Source organism: Ornithorhynchus anatinus, chromosome 2 (assembly GCF_004115215.2).
Source record: "Ornithorhynchus anatinus isolate Pmale09 chromosome 2, mOrnAna1.pri.v4, whole genome shotgun sequence".
In the NCBI taxonomy this organism is placed as follows: Eukaryota; Metazoa; Chordata; class Mammalia; order Monotremata; family Ornithorhynchidae; genus Ornithorhynchus; species Ornithorhynchus anatinus.
In genome coordinates, this window is record NC_041729.1 from 137163095 (window position 1) to 137179362 (window position 16268).

At 47.3% G+C, this 16268-nt stretch overlaps 1 protein-coding gene across 1 annotated transcript; it reads left to right on the plus strand.

Annotated features, from left to right (window-relative positions):
* The first annotated feature begins 276 nt into the window (after nucleotides 1–276).
* On the plus strand, nucleotides 277–14695 carry LOC103166088 (immunoglobulin alpha-2 heavy chain-like). Its single transcript, XM_029046615.1, has 9 exons — nucleotides 277–280; nucleotides 384–575; nucleotides 1846–2147; nucleotides 7400–7460; nucleotides 9919–10194; nucleotides 10591–10653; nucleotides 12416–12478; nucleotides 14219–14332; nucleotides 14587–14695. The coding sequence occupies exons 1-8, from the start codon at nucleotides 277–279 to the stop codon at nucleotides 14329–14331; spliced, it is 1074 nt and encodes a 357-aa protein (XP_028902448.1). The 3' UTR covers nucleotide 14332; nucleotides 14587–14695.
* The last annotated feature ends 1573 nt before the right edge of the window (nucleotides 14696–16268 follow it).

The window sequence follows — 16268 nt, forward strand, 5'->3', positions numbered from 1 at the left end:
TACCCATGATATTCTGACTCCCAGGCCCATGATCTAGCCACCATATGCCATGCTGCTTCCCACATAGTAGGATAGCAGTGAACTAATAAGGTAGGAGGGGGCAAGGTGGCTGAGATCTTTAAAACTGATGGTAAGGAGTTTCTTTCCACCAATTTCCCGTTACCCTTCTCCCCTTCTCTCTGATCCTCAGTTCCCTTGATATCCTTCTCCCTTTTTTTTCCTCTTTCTTTCAAATAGTCTCTCTTTCTGTGTTTTATCCAGACTGGTCTTTTAATCATGGGTCCAATTTGTCTGAGCAAAATAAGGCAAGAAAAAAAAAATAGGACAATAGTGAGCAACATCAGGAAGGGTATAAAAATCAAAAGAAATAGTTGTGTCAAAAGTATTGGTAGCCAAACTAGCACTTTTAGGAGCTGCCCAGAACAGAGTAACATTTGAAGAGGTTCTTTGTGTCTCTCATTGGCCAAACATCTACGAAGAGGAGCCTGGGGAGCCTGGGAGGTTTTGGTTATGTTATGTGTCACTGTGCTATCGAGACATCTATGGACAAGGGACAACAGTCACAGTAAAACCATGTAAGTAACCAATTTACTACATTGTTTCATCACAGAGAGAAAGAAAATTGGTAAAATTCTGTTCACTTGGTGGAGATTGCAATACTTGTTCTTTCCAGGTTGGGAATTAAGTTGATCAAGGGTAACTGTAGTTTCACGAGCCAGTGACCATCCTAGGGGAGATATGCCTGTTTAGGAGCAATGTGAGGGTCCCACAGGCAGGTTTTCAGGGTCTTGTGCTTGTAGGGGTGGAGGGAACCAGTCACTCTCAACCAGAGAGTTCAGGGTTGGGGTAATAGTGGGGCTCTAATCCCTTCTGTTTGGTTTTGTGTTTAACCCTCCCATCTTTGGGGGATTCTTAGGAGGGATTGTGCCAGTTAATGAACACTGAGGGGGTCATCTGAAGGGGCCATCTGCCTCTCAACAAAACAACACCTAGTCATCCCAGGCAGATTAGGATTTTTTCTTAACACCTTCAGAGGAGAGGCTTTCAGTCACTCACTCAATGGTCTAAAAGACCTCTGTATCAGAAAGTTCCGCAGAGTCTTCCTCAGTCCTTCACTCTGCAAGGCCAGGTGGCTCCCTCAATAGGGTTGGAAGAACAGTTTCTTCCCAACCCCAGAATCATGGGAGCCGGGATTCTGCCCCCTCAGCCTCCCTCTACACTCAATGATCTTGATTTCTTTCCTTCCCTCCCAGCTCCAAAAGCCTCTCCCACTTCTCCAGGTCCCTTCTTTTCCCTTTTCTGGTCCCGTCACGGCCCTCCTTCCTCTTGTCTTCTTCTTCCATCCCTCTGCCCAACCTCCTTAGCCAGTTGCTGCAGCCCAGCTCCCTCCTGGTGACCCAATCCTGGCTCCCAGAGTGGCTCTCACAGTAAATCCCTCTCTGTACCATCAGTTGTCTCCTCCAGGTGAAAGACTGAAGCCCTGGGGTCTGCTCTGCTCACAAGCTGACCCCCATCCCGTGTTCAGAGTCTCGAGTGTCCACCATTCCATGGCTGCACTTGGGTTTAGGAACCAGCCTTCCCAAACACCAGAAACCTGGCAGGAACATTTATCTGCTCTTGTGGGCAACAGGCTGGATCTGATCATCAGTTTTCAGCTCACCCATCCCAGAGAAGTGAGCTTGCATGGCAGATGCTCTTTTGGATCAGTTACCTAATGTTTTTCTGACATTATTTGAGATGTCCTGGGCTAGAAGAGTGGTCTATTCAGATTCCAAAATGTGCAATGCTTGGCCACCCTCCAGGCAGTTCTGTAATAGCTCTGGCTTCTCTGTTTCTTCCTGACAGGGATTGAGTCTCTGGTAGAGTCTGGGGGAGCTGTGAAACCAGCTGGGGAATCTCTCCGTCTCTCCTGCACAGCCTCCAGCTTCATCTTTGGGAACTCTGAGATGGATTGGTACCGGCAAGCTCCTGGGCGAGAACCAGAATGGGTCTCTCACATTGACCCCTCCGGGACAAATTTGTGGTACGCAGAGGCCGTGAGGGGCCGCTTCTCCATCTCCAGAGACAACACCAAAGGCCAACTGTACCTGCAGATGGATAATCTGCAAGTTGGAGACAGCGGCCGGTATTATTGTGTGAGACTCACAGTGAGGGGAAGGGACTGGGAGCCCCCACACAAACCACTTTCTGTTCCTGCTCGACCCTGGCAGAGCTGAGCCTTGGGCTGCTGTGGCACAAAACCACAGAGGAAACCCATCTTCCCAACAGCAACGACTGAGAGGTGGGGCTCTGCCTAGGTCTGGTGGCAGCTGGAGGCCCAGCAGCAACAGCAACATAAAGGAAGAGCTAAGGATTGGAGTCTCTGCTTCCAGGTCCCCAGACTCCTCCCACTTCTCTGATTCTGCTCCCCTGAAAACAAACCATCTCATTCTCCTCCTCTTTTTCCTCCTCCTCCTCCTCATCATCATTAACCTCATAACCACTACTGCTGACTGACCACCTACTGGGTACCAAGAACTGTACTTAATGCTACCATTCCCCTGAAGAGTACAGTAGGGCAGGGAGTCATTCAGGGTACCACTGAGCAACTACTCAGTGCAGAGCACTGAACTGAGCACTGGGAAATTAGCAACAGAAGTAATATGTAGGATCAATCAATCAATAGTATTTATTGAGTGCCTACTGTATACAGAGCACTGTACTAAGTGTTTGGGAGAGTACAATACAGTAACAAGACTCAAGCCCTACTTTCAAGACACAGGCTAGCAGGGAAATCGGACACTAAAATAACTTACTTGTAAGGGGAGGATTTGCACAAAAAATCTGTGAGGGTGAGAGTGAGCAGCGTGGCTTAGTGGAAAAAGCATGAACTTGGGAGTCAGAGGATGTGCGTTCTAATTCCAGCTCTGCCACTTGTCAGCTCTGTGACTTTAGGCAAGTCACTTAACTTCACTGTGCCTCAGTTACCTCATCTGTAATAGGGATTAAGACTGTGAGCCCCACGTGGGACAAGCTAATACTTAGAGTGATTCTTCTAAGGGAGTCAGGTGGAGAAAAAATACAAGCCTTCAGGAGGTTTAAGATTGAGAGTATAGATAGAAATGATAAAAAGGAGGAATGTGGCCTACCGGAACGAGCACTTGGGATATGGGTTGTGTCCAACCTGATTATCTAGCTTCTAGCCTAGCACTTAATACAGTCCCTGGTACATGGTAAGCACTTAACAAATACCATTACAAAATGGAACACTCCAATTAATCAGTGAATTAGTTGCTGACTACTACCACATAACAACAGTGTAGCAGAGTTCCTAATGATAATAATAATAGTAATAGTAATGATGATGGTATGTGTTAAACACTTACTATGTGCCAGGCTTCCTACTAAGCACTTGGGAGGATGTAGGCAAATCAGGTGGAACGTGGTCCCTGTCCCACATGGGGTTTACCTTCTTAATTCCCATTTATGGATGAGTTACCTGAGAAGTTAGGTGATTTGCCCAAAGTCACACAGCATACATGTGAAGCAGCATGGCTTAGTGGAAAGAGCACAGGCTTGGAAGTCAGAGGATGTGGTTCTAATCCCAGGTCTGTCACTTTGTCAGCTCTGTGACCTTGGGCAAGTCACTTAACTTCTCTGTGCCTCAGTTACCTCATCTGTAAAATGGGAATTAAGACTGTGAGCCCCACGTGGGACAACCTGTTAACCTTTTATCTATCCCAGCAGTTAGAACAGTGCTTGGCATATAGTAAGCGCTTAACACATACCACTATTTTTATGCGTGTGGCAGCCTGGGATTAGAACCCAGGTCTTCTGACTTTCAGGTCTGTGATCTATCCACTGGGCCATGGTGCATCCTGTAAGAGGCCCCTAAAATAGAGAAAGATCCCAAACAAGCATAAAAGCTGCAGAAGTTCGAACTGGAGAGAGAATTAAAGTGATTAATGTGGAACAAACCGAAGTGTGTAGTGATGCAGAAGGGAGGGAGAATTGTAGGAAAAACGAGGTATTAGTCAAAGAAGGCCTCTAGAAGCAGATATAGGTGTGGTCATTCTCACCCACCTGAAGAACCTGCAATTCATTCCCCGACTTAATCACCAGAAACTACAAGTTAAGCTGCCACTGCACTGCACATTCATTCTTAAAATGATCTGATTTTATCATGTCCCCTCAATCCCCTCCTTTTTTACCCTAAAATCTCTGCAAAATATCTCCTGGACTTCGCCAGTCCCACTCTTCTCCTGTTCCCTCCTGGATTCTCCAATCATTTCCGGCAGTCTCTCAAGAGATCTCTCACCTCCTCTCAAAATTTACCCACTCCACCTCTGCTTCCAATCCCACCTCTTCATGCCTATCAAAACATTTGCTCCCTCCGTGCTTCCCTCCCTATCAGCCATCTTCAACTGTGGAAGAACATCTCATAAAAATAATGGCAAATAAATAGAATCAGGGTAATGTACATCTCATTAAACAAAATAAACAAAATAAATAGGGTGATGAAGATATATACAGTTGAGTGGACGAGTACAGTGCTGAGGGGGTGGGATGGGAGAGGGGGAGGAGGAGAGGGAAAGGGGGGAGAAGAGGGTTTAGCTGCGGAGAGGTGAAGGGGGGGTAGAGGGAGCAGAGGGAAAAAGAGGGGAGCTCAGTCTGGGAAGGTCTCTTGGAGGAGGTGAGCTTTAAGTAAGGATTTGAAGAGGGGAAGAGAATTAGATTGACAGAGGTGAGGAGGGAGGCCATTCCAGGACCGCGGGAGGACGTGGCCCAGGGGTCAACGGAGGGATAGTCGAGACCGAGGGACAGTGAGGAGGTGGGCGGCAGAGGAGCGGAGCATGCGGGGTGGGCAGTGGAAAGAGAGAAGGGAGGAGAGGTAGGAAGGGGCAAGGTGATGGAGAGCCTTGAAGCCTAGAGTGAGGAGTTTTTGTTTTGAGTGGAGGTTAATAGGCAACCACTGGAGGTGTTTAAGAAGGGGAGTGACATGCCCAGAACGTTTCTGCAGGAAGATGAGCCGGGCAGCAGAGTGAAGAATAGACTGGCTATTCCTAAGAATAGCTTAGGAAGGAAGGAAGATTTTTAGGAAACTATCCAGGCTGAGTTAAAGGCTTTGAGGGTGAACTTGGAATGCATAACGTTGGCCTGGTGTCTGGATTTCCATCAGTAGCATTCCGTAACTCATGCACAGGAAGTGGAGGAAGAGTACTGTGGAGGTGATTCAGGGTTGTGGGTTGGTGGTACAAGATTGAGGAAGGGACAAGAGAGTGAAGAAGTTGAGTTCAGTGGAGAGAGTGCCGCTGCTGAGAGCATTGATTTGTGTGTCAATAGAAGGTAGTTTGGTTAGGGAGACTAAATGGGGCAAAGTGACTTTACAAAATTGGAGCGAGTTAAAGCATCTGAAGGTCTCTGTATTGGGACAGGACAGATCTGTTGGGAGTAGGCTTTTGGGAGAGAAGGTAAGTGAGGAGGTTGTGGTCAGATAGACGAATTTCAGAGTTGGTGGAGGTACAGATTGTGCAGTGACAAACAATCGATAAATCAGTCATATTTATTGAGCATTTATTGTGGTCAAAGCACTATACTAAGCCCTTAGGAGAGTGCAATATGACAGTATCACAGAGTGTGTAGTCACATTCCCTGTCCACAAGGAGCTTAGAGTCCCAGGGAGTGTTACAGGGTCTGGCACAGAAGAACAACAAGGAGGTGAGGAGTTAGCATTTGATCTCCGTACCAGTTACCGAAGAATCCCAACAGTGATAAGGGTGAAATGTACCAGCTTCAAGGAGCGGAGGAGCAGCTGGCAGTTAGAGAAGCAGTGTGGCTCAGTGGAAAGAGCACGGGCTTTGGAATCAGGGCTCATGAGTTCGAATCCCAGCTCTGCCACTTGGCTGTGTGACTGTGGGCAAGTCACTTAACTTCTCTGTGCCTCAGTTCCCTCATCTGTAAAATGGGGATTAAGACTGTGAGCCCCACGTGGAACAACCTGATTCCCCTATGTCTATCCCAGTGCTTAGAACAGTGCTCGGCACATAGTAAGCACTTAACAAATACCAACATTATTAGAGTGGGTAGTCACATTCCCTGTCCACAGGGAGCTCAGAGTCCCAAGGAGTGTTACAGGGTTGGGCGTAGAAGAACAACGAGGAGGTGAGGAATTAGCATTTGAACTCCGTACCAGTTACTGAGAGGTTCTAACAGTGAAAAGGGTGAAATGTACCAGCTTCAAGGAGTGGAGGAGTTGCTGAAGCACGAAGCCCCAGGAGCATTTGTTGGCCTTGAGTTGTGGATAGATTAGTTTGCTATGCTCTTCCCTCACACCAATATCATGGCATGATACATAGGCTCATTTATTTCATACTATATATTTGGGGGGCTCCAAAAGATACCCATGATGGGCCAAACATGCAGACCATCTTTTGTGCTTCCCATGGCTTTCCTGTGCAGCTTCACGGGATCTTCCTGCACAGCTTGGGTTGTGAGTATTCTCCCCTATTAAATGATTATATTCCACCATTTTTTGGCCTGCGTTCTTTGTACTGCAGGGTGGTGTTTTCCATCTGCTAGACCTGGGAAATCCATTACAAATGGAAGACAGACATTAATATAAATTTTAAAATTACGGGTATTTACATAAACGCTTTGGGGGTGAGTGGGAGTGGTGAATAAAGGAAGTAAATAAGGGCAATGGAGAAGGGAGTGTGGAAGAGGAAATGAGGACTTAGAGAAGTCCTCTTGAAGAAAATTTGCCTTCAGTAAGACTTTAAAGATGGGAGAGCAATTGTCTGTTGATTATCAAGAGGGAGGGCGTTCCAGGCCAGAGACAAGACGTGGATTAAGAGGTTGGCAGTGAGATAGACGAGATGGAGGAACAGTGAGTAAATTGGCATTAGAGGAGAGAAGTGTACAGCTTAGCTTGTAGTAGGTAAAGTAGGAGGAGGCACAGTAATTGAGTGCTTTAAATCCTATGGTAAAGAATGTCTGTTTGATGGGGAGGTGGATGGGCAAGCACTGGAGGTTTTTGAGGAGTGAGGAAACATGGACTGAATGTTTTTGTATAAAAGTGATCTGCTGCCCAGTGAAGACTGGACTGGGCTCCAGAGTAGACTGGAATAGGGAGAGACAGAAGGCATGGAGGTCAGCAAGGAGTCTGAAACAGTAAACACGACAGGATAGGATAAGTGCTTGGATTAACATGGTAGCAGTTAGGATGGAGAAGATAGGGCAGATTTTAGTGATGTTGTACAAGTTCAGCCAAGAGGATTTAGTGTTATATTGAATAAGTAGTTTGAATGAGAGAGATGAGTCCCCTGCAGTATTGTGTCTTTCAACTCAGGGGCCTGACTCAGGCAGCCTCAGAACACAGGCTGGGGCAGGGTTTTTGTTATGTCATGTGTCACTGGGACAGGAGAAAGACAATAGTCCACAGCTAGTTTTCAGAACTGGAACAGAGGTTACAGTGGAACCAAGTAAGTGACACATTCAATATTGTTTCTTTATGGTAGGAAAGGCATTGGGTAGCACATCACTGAGAGCCACGGGCACTTTGTGGTATGTTTTTAGTTCTCAATTTCATGCCAAGAGCACCTAGAATTCAGAGGACAGATTTGATCAGTCCCTCACAGACCTGTCTTCTAATCCCTGCCTCTGGTCTTCCTAGGGAACCTCAATATCCAAGCTAGAGCTGTGGTATTATCCCCCTGCAGACTGATTTTGTTCAGACCCCGGACCCGAGGGCCTGGACTGATATCCTTGCCAGAGGATTTATTTGGATTGGCTAGACAGGTTTTTTAAGAGGCCATCCTGGCACTCCTTGGGATCCAGGAGACACTGCCAAGTAGTAACCAGTTTTATCTGGCTGCAGAAATCCGGTCAGAACTACCCCTCCATCTGCCATTTCAGGGGCAGAGCTGTGAGCAGGGGTACTGAGAGAATCAACTGGGAACATCTTCTCTTCCTCCCTCCCCACAGACTCCTCACCGCAGGGCACCTGGCGGGGTTTGAACAGTCGACGTCAGGACCCTGGTCCCAGATTACTCTCCACAAACAGCCTGGATAGTTTTCTAAAAATCTTCCTTCCTTCCTAAGCTATTCTTAGGAATAGCCAGTCTATTCTTCACTCCGCTGCCCGGCTCATCTTCCTGCAGAAACGTCTGGGCATGTCACTCCCCTTCTTAAACACCTCCAGTGGTTGCCTATCAACCTCCACTCAAAACAAAAACTCCTCACTCTAGGCTTCAAGGCTCTCCATCACCTTGCCCCTTCCTACCTCTCCTCCCTTCTCTCTTTCTACTGGCCACCCCATACACTCCGCTCCTCTGCTGCCCACCTCCTCACCGTCCCCCGGTCTCGACTATCCCGCCATCGACCCCTGGGCCACGTCCTCCCGCGGTCCTGGAATGGCCTCCCTCCTCACCTCTGTCAATCTAATTCTCTTCCCCTCTTCAAATCCTTACTTAAAGCTCACCTCCTCCAAGAGACCTTCCCAGACTGAGCTCCCCCCTTTTTCCCTCTGCTCCCTCTACCCCCCTTCACCTCTCCGCAGCTAAACCCTCTTCTCCCCCCCTTTCCCTCTCCTCCTCCCCCTCTCCCATCCCACCCCCTCAGCACTGTACTCATCCTCTCAACTGTATATATCTTCATCACCCTATTTATTTGCCATTGTTTTTATGAGATGTTATTCCCCTTGACTCTATTTATTGCCATTGCTCTTGTCTGCCTGTTTCCCCCGATTAGACTGTAAGCCCATCAAAGGGCAGGGACTGCCTCTATCTGTTGCTGACTTGTACATTCCAAGGGCTTAGTACAGTGCTCTGCACATAGTAAGCACTCAATAAATACTATTGAATGAATGAATGAATGGTTAAGCTAACAAGGCAAGGGGCCGGAACTGAAATCTTGAGAGATCTCTCTCTTGTTCCCCTTCTCTTTGACCCTCATCCCTCAGCTCCCTCCCCCTCTCTGGCTCAAGTCTCTCCACACATTTCCAGGAGATGTCCCCCAGGGAGATCCTGCAGTTTCCACCTCAGAGCCCCTAACCTGGAAGTTCTCCTCCCCTAACCATTATCATCATCGCTGTCTTCACCTTCACCAGTACATACTGCAGGCTTACTGTGTGCATGCGTATTGTGTGCAGAGCTCTGTCCTGGGCTCTTAGTGTGTGCAGACCTCTGTACTGAGCCTGAACTGTAGAAAGAACTCTGAATAACACCTCTACTATATGTAAGGCTATGTACTGAGCCCCCACTGTGTGCAGAGCTCTTTATTAAGCCTCTACTGTGTTCAGAACTCTATACTGAGCCCCTACTTTGAGGAAATGACTGCATCAAGCTCCTATTATGTGCAAAATGCTGTCCTATGGTGACCTGAGAATATGCAACTGAAGTAACACACCCAGTCCCCTACCCTCGAGGAGCTTACAATCCACTGCTCCTAACTGTGATTTTCTCGTGAAAATAAACCTGAGCTTGTTCCAAGGTCTTACATGGAGTGTCAGGGGAAATCTTAAATACAAAGGTAAAGAAATGAACAGTGATAAGGGAGAGGGCAGGAGAGCTTGTCAGGGAGGGCTTGTGCAGTCATGAGGTAGGACAGAAAAGGGGCTGCGGTGATGTTCCACTTGCACCGTTACTGTGTGCTTTGCCACATCTGAGGAAAACCTCATCCTGCAGCTCCTGAAAGGCAGCAGGGAGACAAGAGGAAAGATTCCTCTCCCAACCTGAAAACCACCTAGAGCCAGCTGGCCTCAAATCTAGCCTGTGGACAGAGGGAAGTTCAGGCCCTAACTGGCCTTGGGTTTAGGCAGCAGGGGTGGGGGAGGCAGAGGCGGGTGGGGACAGGGGGCAGGAGGGCTGGGGGTAGTGGGGGCAGGGGGCAGGACAGAATCTGCTTCTTCCTAGGTGCCTCTCCAAAACAACTGTGTTTCAGGAGCCCCAGCTGAATCCCAGCCCACGGTATTCATTCTGAGGAACCAGAGCTTCGGTGGTTGCCTGGTGAAAGATTTCTATCCCAAGGAGCTGAGCCTGACTCTGTCCGCGCCCCGCCCACCACTCACTGAGCCTCTCCAGGCTACGGCCTCCTCCTCCCAGGGAACCTACACAACTATCAGGATTGGACAGTTCAGCGAGGAAGATTCAGTCACCTGCTCTGTGCGGCACGGCTCCGTGCAGATAAACGTGACCGAAGGACAGGATGCAGCCCCAGGTGGGGTTTGGGGATGGAAGGCTGGGATGTGGGACCCAGAGAGCACAGGCTGTCCATGGTGGCAGGGTCTGACACTAAGCCCCTACAGACAGCGTGTCATATGATCTTCATAGCAGGGCAGTTCTGGGGAAAACATCGACCTCTGAGAGCTCCCATGACCTGGGAATTAGGAAAACTCCCAAGTGATCACCTCCTCCTTCTCCTCCTTCTCCCCTGGGGTACCACTTTCTCCTCATCCAGAGGCTCTTGGGGACTGGATAAGCAGTTCCTCACTGATCAGAAGGTCAGGAAGTCTAAGGGCCCAGAGACACGATTTCTGGCAGTTAGCAGCTCTGGGCTAGAATATGGACTCAGGACAAGAGCACCAGGAACCTGATGATACTTTTCTCGTTTCAGTACAACCCGGTTCAAGAAAGTCCAGGCAGTCTGACGCCTCCCATCCAGAAAGAAGATGTGCAGGTGAATTATAGCTATGGGGGTTTTCCTCAAAGATGCTTAATGCCTCCTTGATTACCTGCTTCTGGATTTTATTCCCGTGGCAGCCTGCAAGACCTGCCTTTGTTGTAACCAAAACGTCTTGGGCTTTCTTTTCAACCAGTTTCTTATGGTTTAACACTCACAGTACATTGAAGAATAACCGACCAGCCTCCTCCTCATAAATATCTTTAATAGGCATCAACCTTTAGTCTTCTCTTTTTTAGATTAAGCACCTCCAATTCATCTCAATCTTTCCTTGTAGCATCTATTTTCCACCCATTTCAATATAACTGTCACTCTTCTTCTGACCTTTCTGGTTTCTCTACAACCTCTACGAAACAAACAAAACAACACCCAGGGAACTAATAAGGGTCTGACCAAGACAGACCATAATGGAATAATCTTGGCCCAACTTCTCTGGGTACTCTGCTGCCTTTTTAAAGGGACCCTACATTGCTGATGCATGTAAGTCAGTTTACGTTCAACCATGGTTCCCTGATCACAGCCTTTGAAGCCTTCCTTCACCTTATCAAAACCACATCTCCTTCAACAAACATTGTCCCACTAAGCCCTTACTCTCCTCTTCCTTCTCTTTTCTGCATCACCTATGCACTTGGATCTGTACCCTTTAAGCAGTTGATATTCACCTCATCCTCATCCTCATCCTCACAAAATATATACATATCTGTAATTCATTTTGCCATCTTCCCCTCTAGACTGTAAACTCACTGAGGGCAGGGAACAGGTCTGCAAGCTCTGTTGCATTGTACTCTCCCAAATGTTTAATATAGAGCTCTGCACACAGTAAGTGCTCAATAGATACCACTGATTGATTGATTGATTGTCATGAGTTGTGCCCTCCTAATCTCTTCCCAGCCTGTACTTGTCATATTCTTCCTTTGCTCCTATGTGCCCTTTTTGGCACTGTAATTTATAACACTTGATCCATTTTGTCTGAGTTTCTTTAAACTCCTTCCCTGCCTTTCAAAGCATTCAAAACCCATCAGATTTAGAGTCTTCTGGTAATTTTATGAGGAAGTTTTTGAATCATTTGCCCTTTGACTTTGTTCTGCACTAGTTTCTCTCATCTCCCCTCTTAAAGGCACATGATTACCATAGTGGGAATTTGAGTCCAGATATCGTGTCCTTTGGTACCCCTTTCCCTCAACATGAAATCACTGTCACCACCATTGGACTGGATCAAATTAGATCCCCACCTTCAGGCAAGTGGGTCAGCAGTGGCATAGCCAGGACATCCAGTTCTAGGGGGCTGCTGTTGCTAGAGCAGGGAGACTGGGCCAGTCTTCCTTCCCTATTTATATTCTGCAGTCATGCCTTCACAGTCCTGTTGGTGTCATTTTTTCTACTTTATTTCTAAATATCCTGATTAGACTGTAGCCTGCTTTAAAATCAATATGTACATCATACTAAAATGACTGCCTGCCATGACTCTGGTGAAAACCTAAAAAGAAATCCAATTAGATCCTCCCTCCCCACTCCCCAGTCCTAGACTAAAGCTTTACTACTGGCCTTCATTCTGGGACTTTCTGAGAGAATCATAACTTTGCAAGTCAAAAGGTTTTCATGTACCGCTTTCCCAGAGGGTTTCTGGGACTGGAAATGAGACAGTGGTCAGGTGGTCTGATGGCCCAGAGGCAGTAGTCCCAACAGGAAGCAGCTATGAGTTGAAAGACAGTCTCAAGCCAAGAATACTTGGAAGCTGATGATACTTTTTTTGTTTCAGAACATCCTGGTTCAGAAAATCCTGATGAATCTGTCCTCACCTGTTCAGAACAAAGCATCACAGGTGAGTTATAACTGAGGAGCAAAAATGGGTGTCTGTTCTTGTCTTTAAAGATCTCCATGTGCAGAGATTCCCTCTCCTCCATGGTGGCAGCCTGTTTCTAGATTTTATCACCTAGACGGTCTGAAAATTTTCCTCTCTGTCCTACTGAAATCTCTCCTACTTTCATTTCAACCAATTTCTTATTATTCGATCCTCAGTGACATTTATTAAATATTCACTGGTTAGAAGGCTGAGCAGTGTTTTCCATTCATAATGAGGCTTGTCTGTAAAAGCACCCTGGGTAGAATATAGGCAGCTTTAAAATTAACATATATATTGCACAAGAGTAGAAACAGTTCTTGGTCATAGGAGCAATTCAGAAGTAAATCCCGCTAAATCCCCTGGCCCTAGACCCAATCTTGTTTGGCTACACCCCATATCCCATGGTTTTCACTTCCATTTCTCTCTCAGGGTCACATCTGGAGAGCTTTCAGTACTCTACCAGTCTCGACTATGGGAGGGACAGTCAAACAGAGGCATACCCATCCCGTTCTTAGCTTGGGCAGTGGCTAGCAAGTGGAAAGCAATCTGCTACAAGTCAAAATTCATCTGTGCTGGGCAGCAGTGGCACGGGCAGAGACTCAGGTTTACGGCACAGGAGGAAGCAATGGTAAACCACTTCCATATTTTTACCAAGAAAACTCCATGGATCCACTACCAGAAAGATTGCAAATGGAGTTGGGACATCCTGGGAGAGATGTATCCTTGATGTCGCTATGGGTCAGAGACGACTTGAAGGCATAAGAGAGACACTTCCATTCTATGACTTTCCCTCTCTTCACTATCCAAGGCTGCAGCTGATAGCACCACTGTCTCTATGCAGCACCGCAGGGAAGCGTTCCCTTGTCATGACTTTAGTCTCTAAGTCGAGTCAGTTCTTTAGGTACTAGTAGTAACAAATACTATTACAACTACTATTACCTTAACATTGAGATCAAATTAGGAATCAGAATAGTCTGAAACCCAAAAGATTCCTTTTTTCTGCTTTCCTTTTTAAATATTATTTTCCTTTTTCTCTCCAATGGCTATCTCACAAACTTTTCTCCTGATGGGGACTATCTCTGATTACTCAGAGCAAATATGTGATAGCTAATGCAAATTCTCCTTTATGGAGTCCATTCCTCTAAATGGTCTTTGACCTGGACCTGTCACTGAGTATTGTTTTTGGAAAAGGTTTCCTGGGATTTTCTTTTACTCAGCTTGTTCCTCAGTCAACTTAACCCCCCTGTGGCTATGATGGAATTCTTCCTTTCCCAAGGTCAGGATGCATATGGGATGGAAATCAGGTTTTAATATCACTGTCCTCTAATTGCTCTTCATCAAGGTCTTATTTACCCACAACCTTCAACTCTGCTTTCCTCTCCCTGAGAAATAGCCTTGGGGGTAGTGGTGGTGGTGCTGCAGGAAGTTGGAGCTGCCCTATCCGAGGGGATGGACAGGAGCTGGGGGCTGCGGCTAGGGACTGGGGCACAGATACCCGTTCAGGCTATAGGGAAGGGCTTGGTCAAGGGCTCAGAGGCCAGAGAGGCTGGTCTCCAAACTAGGAGGCATGGGTCCCAAGGCTTTATTTCTGTTTGGAATGGAACTGGGGTCTGAACCCTATAGGTAAGCAGCTGGAGAGTCCTCAGCTGCCCCAGATCAAGTGTGGATAGGGAGCCCAGCACTCTCTGGTGAGGCCTGATGTTACTCTGCTCTTCACAGGAGACCGTGAGTGGGGCAACACACTGTCCATTTTCATTCTGGCGCTCAGAGTTCTGCTCGTGAAAAGTGTAGCACTCAACCTTCTTCTAACAGTCCAGGCCTCGTGCTGCTGAGGTAAGCGTTGTCCCCTCCTACTTGAGACCCCTTCAGGTAGGGGAGACATAAAGCACCCCAATCGAGCAAACTGCTTCCCCCATGTCACATGAGTCTTCTGGCTCAGGCAGCGGGTGGAGGTGAAGATGCTAGGAAGATATGAAGCATTAGTGAGCAGTTCCGCTGATAGTCCTGGTTTCAGGGCTGGGGGTAGGGGTGGGCCCTGTGTTTTCTGCATTCAGGGGCTTGGTTAACCTGGTTTATTTTTCTTCTAGGCTGCTGGAGCCTCCTGTCTGGAACACCACCACCTGCTACTCTTTGTTTCCACTGGCCCTGAATCACTTCCCTCTCCAGTGTCTGGAACAAAGACCTGTTGCTGACTCATTTCTTTGGCAGTTATTATTTGGGTTTCGGGTTGGGGTTTGGGAGAAGTTTCATCACCACATGTAGGGACTTTTTGTGCTGGGGAAGGACTGGGGAACTAAGGCTTATGGTTCAGGCTGGAATCAGATCCCTTGTCCTGAGATTCTAATCTGTGACACAAGGTGGAAAGTGTCATGAATTTCACTCCGAGGGGCCAATTGTGCCTCTAGGAACTGGGGAGAAGGGTCCTGAGGCCAGGGTGAACAGTCAGGTCATAGCTCCAACTATCTAGGTGTGACTGAAGACACATCCTATCCATCACTCTCCTCCTCCCATAACTATGACTACAGACTCTCGGGAGCAGGAGATGATTGTCCTGTGCCCAAAGTCCAGGGAGCCTAGAGATGAGGCATGTCTTTATACTTGCTGCAGCAGGAGAGGCTGGCACAACACCCCCAACAAGGATCTTCTATTCAATGTTTCAAGGGGAGGGGTGGCTTTCAACCCACATAGTCACTTGTGATGGGAGACCAAAGGCTGAGCCGAACACCTCAATACCTGAGCCCAGCACCCCAACATCAACCTCTTTTCTTCTTTCCCCCACCACTCTCCCATCCTACTGTTACTGCAACCAGCTCTCCAGACCTCACTTACCAGGGTCGCTTTACCCTTGGGCTACCGGAGGCACCTTCTCTGGGGCACAGAAGCCTTCAGAGAACCCTTTATTCATAAATTTCATTCAATCGTATTTATTGCCATTCTAAGGACTTCTATTGTCTTCAATCATGCATTCATTCATTCAATTATATTTACTGAGAACTGACTGTGTGCAGAGGACTATACTAGTGCTAGGAAAATACAATTCAGGAACAAATAGAGACAATCCCTACCCAACAACAGGCTCACAGTCTAGAGCGGGGAGACAGACATCAAAACAAGTAGACAGGTATCAATAGCATCAATATAAATAAATAGAATTATAGATATATACATCATTAATAAAATAAACAGAATAACAAATACATACATATATACACAAGTGCTGTGGGGCAGGGAGGAGGGTAGAGCAGAGGGAGGGAGTCAGGACAATAGGCAGAGAAGGAGATGCAGAAGAAAAGGGGAGTTTATTCTGGGAAGGCCTCCTGGAGGAGGTGACCTCTCAGTAGAGCTTTGAAAGGGGAAGTGTACTAGTTTAGTGGATGTGAGGAGGGAGGGCATTCCAGGCCAGAGGTAGGAAGTGGGCCAAGGTGGACGGCGGAACAGGTGAGAGCGAGGCACAGTGAGAAGTTTAGCAGAAGAGCGGAGTCTGTGGGCTGAGCTGCAGAAGGAGATAAGGGCGGTGAGGTAGGAGGGGGCAAGGTGATGGAGAGCTTTGAAGACAATAGGGAGGAGTTTTTGCTTGATACAGAGGTTGATAGGCAACCACTGGAGATTTTTGAGGAGGGGGGTGACATGCTCAGAGCATTTTTATAGAAAGATAATCCTGGCAGCAGAGTGAAGTATAAACTGAAGTGGGGAGATACAGGAGGTTGGAAGATCAGAAAGAATACTGTTGCAGTAATCCAGTCAGGATAGGATGAGTGATTTGACTAAC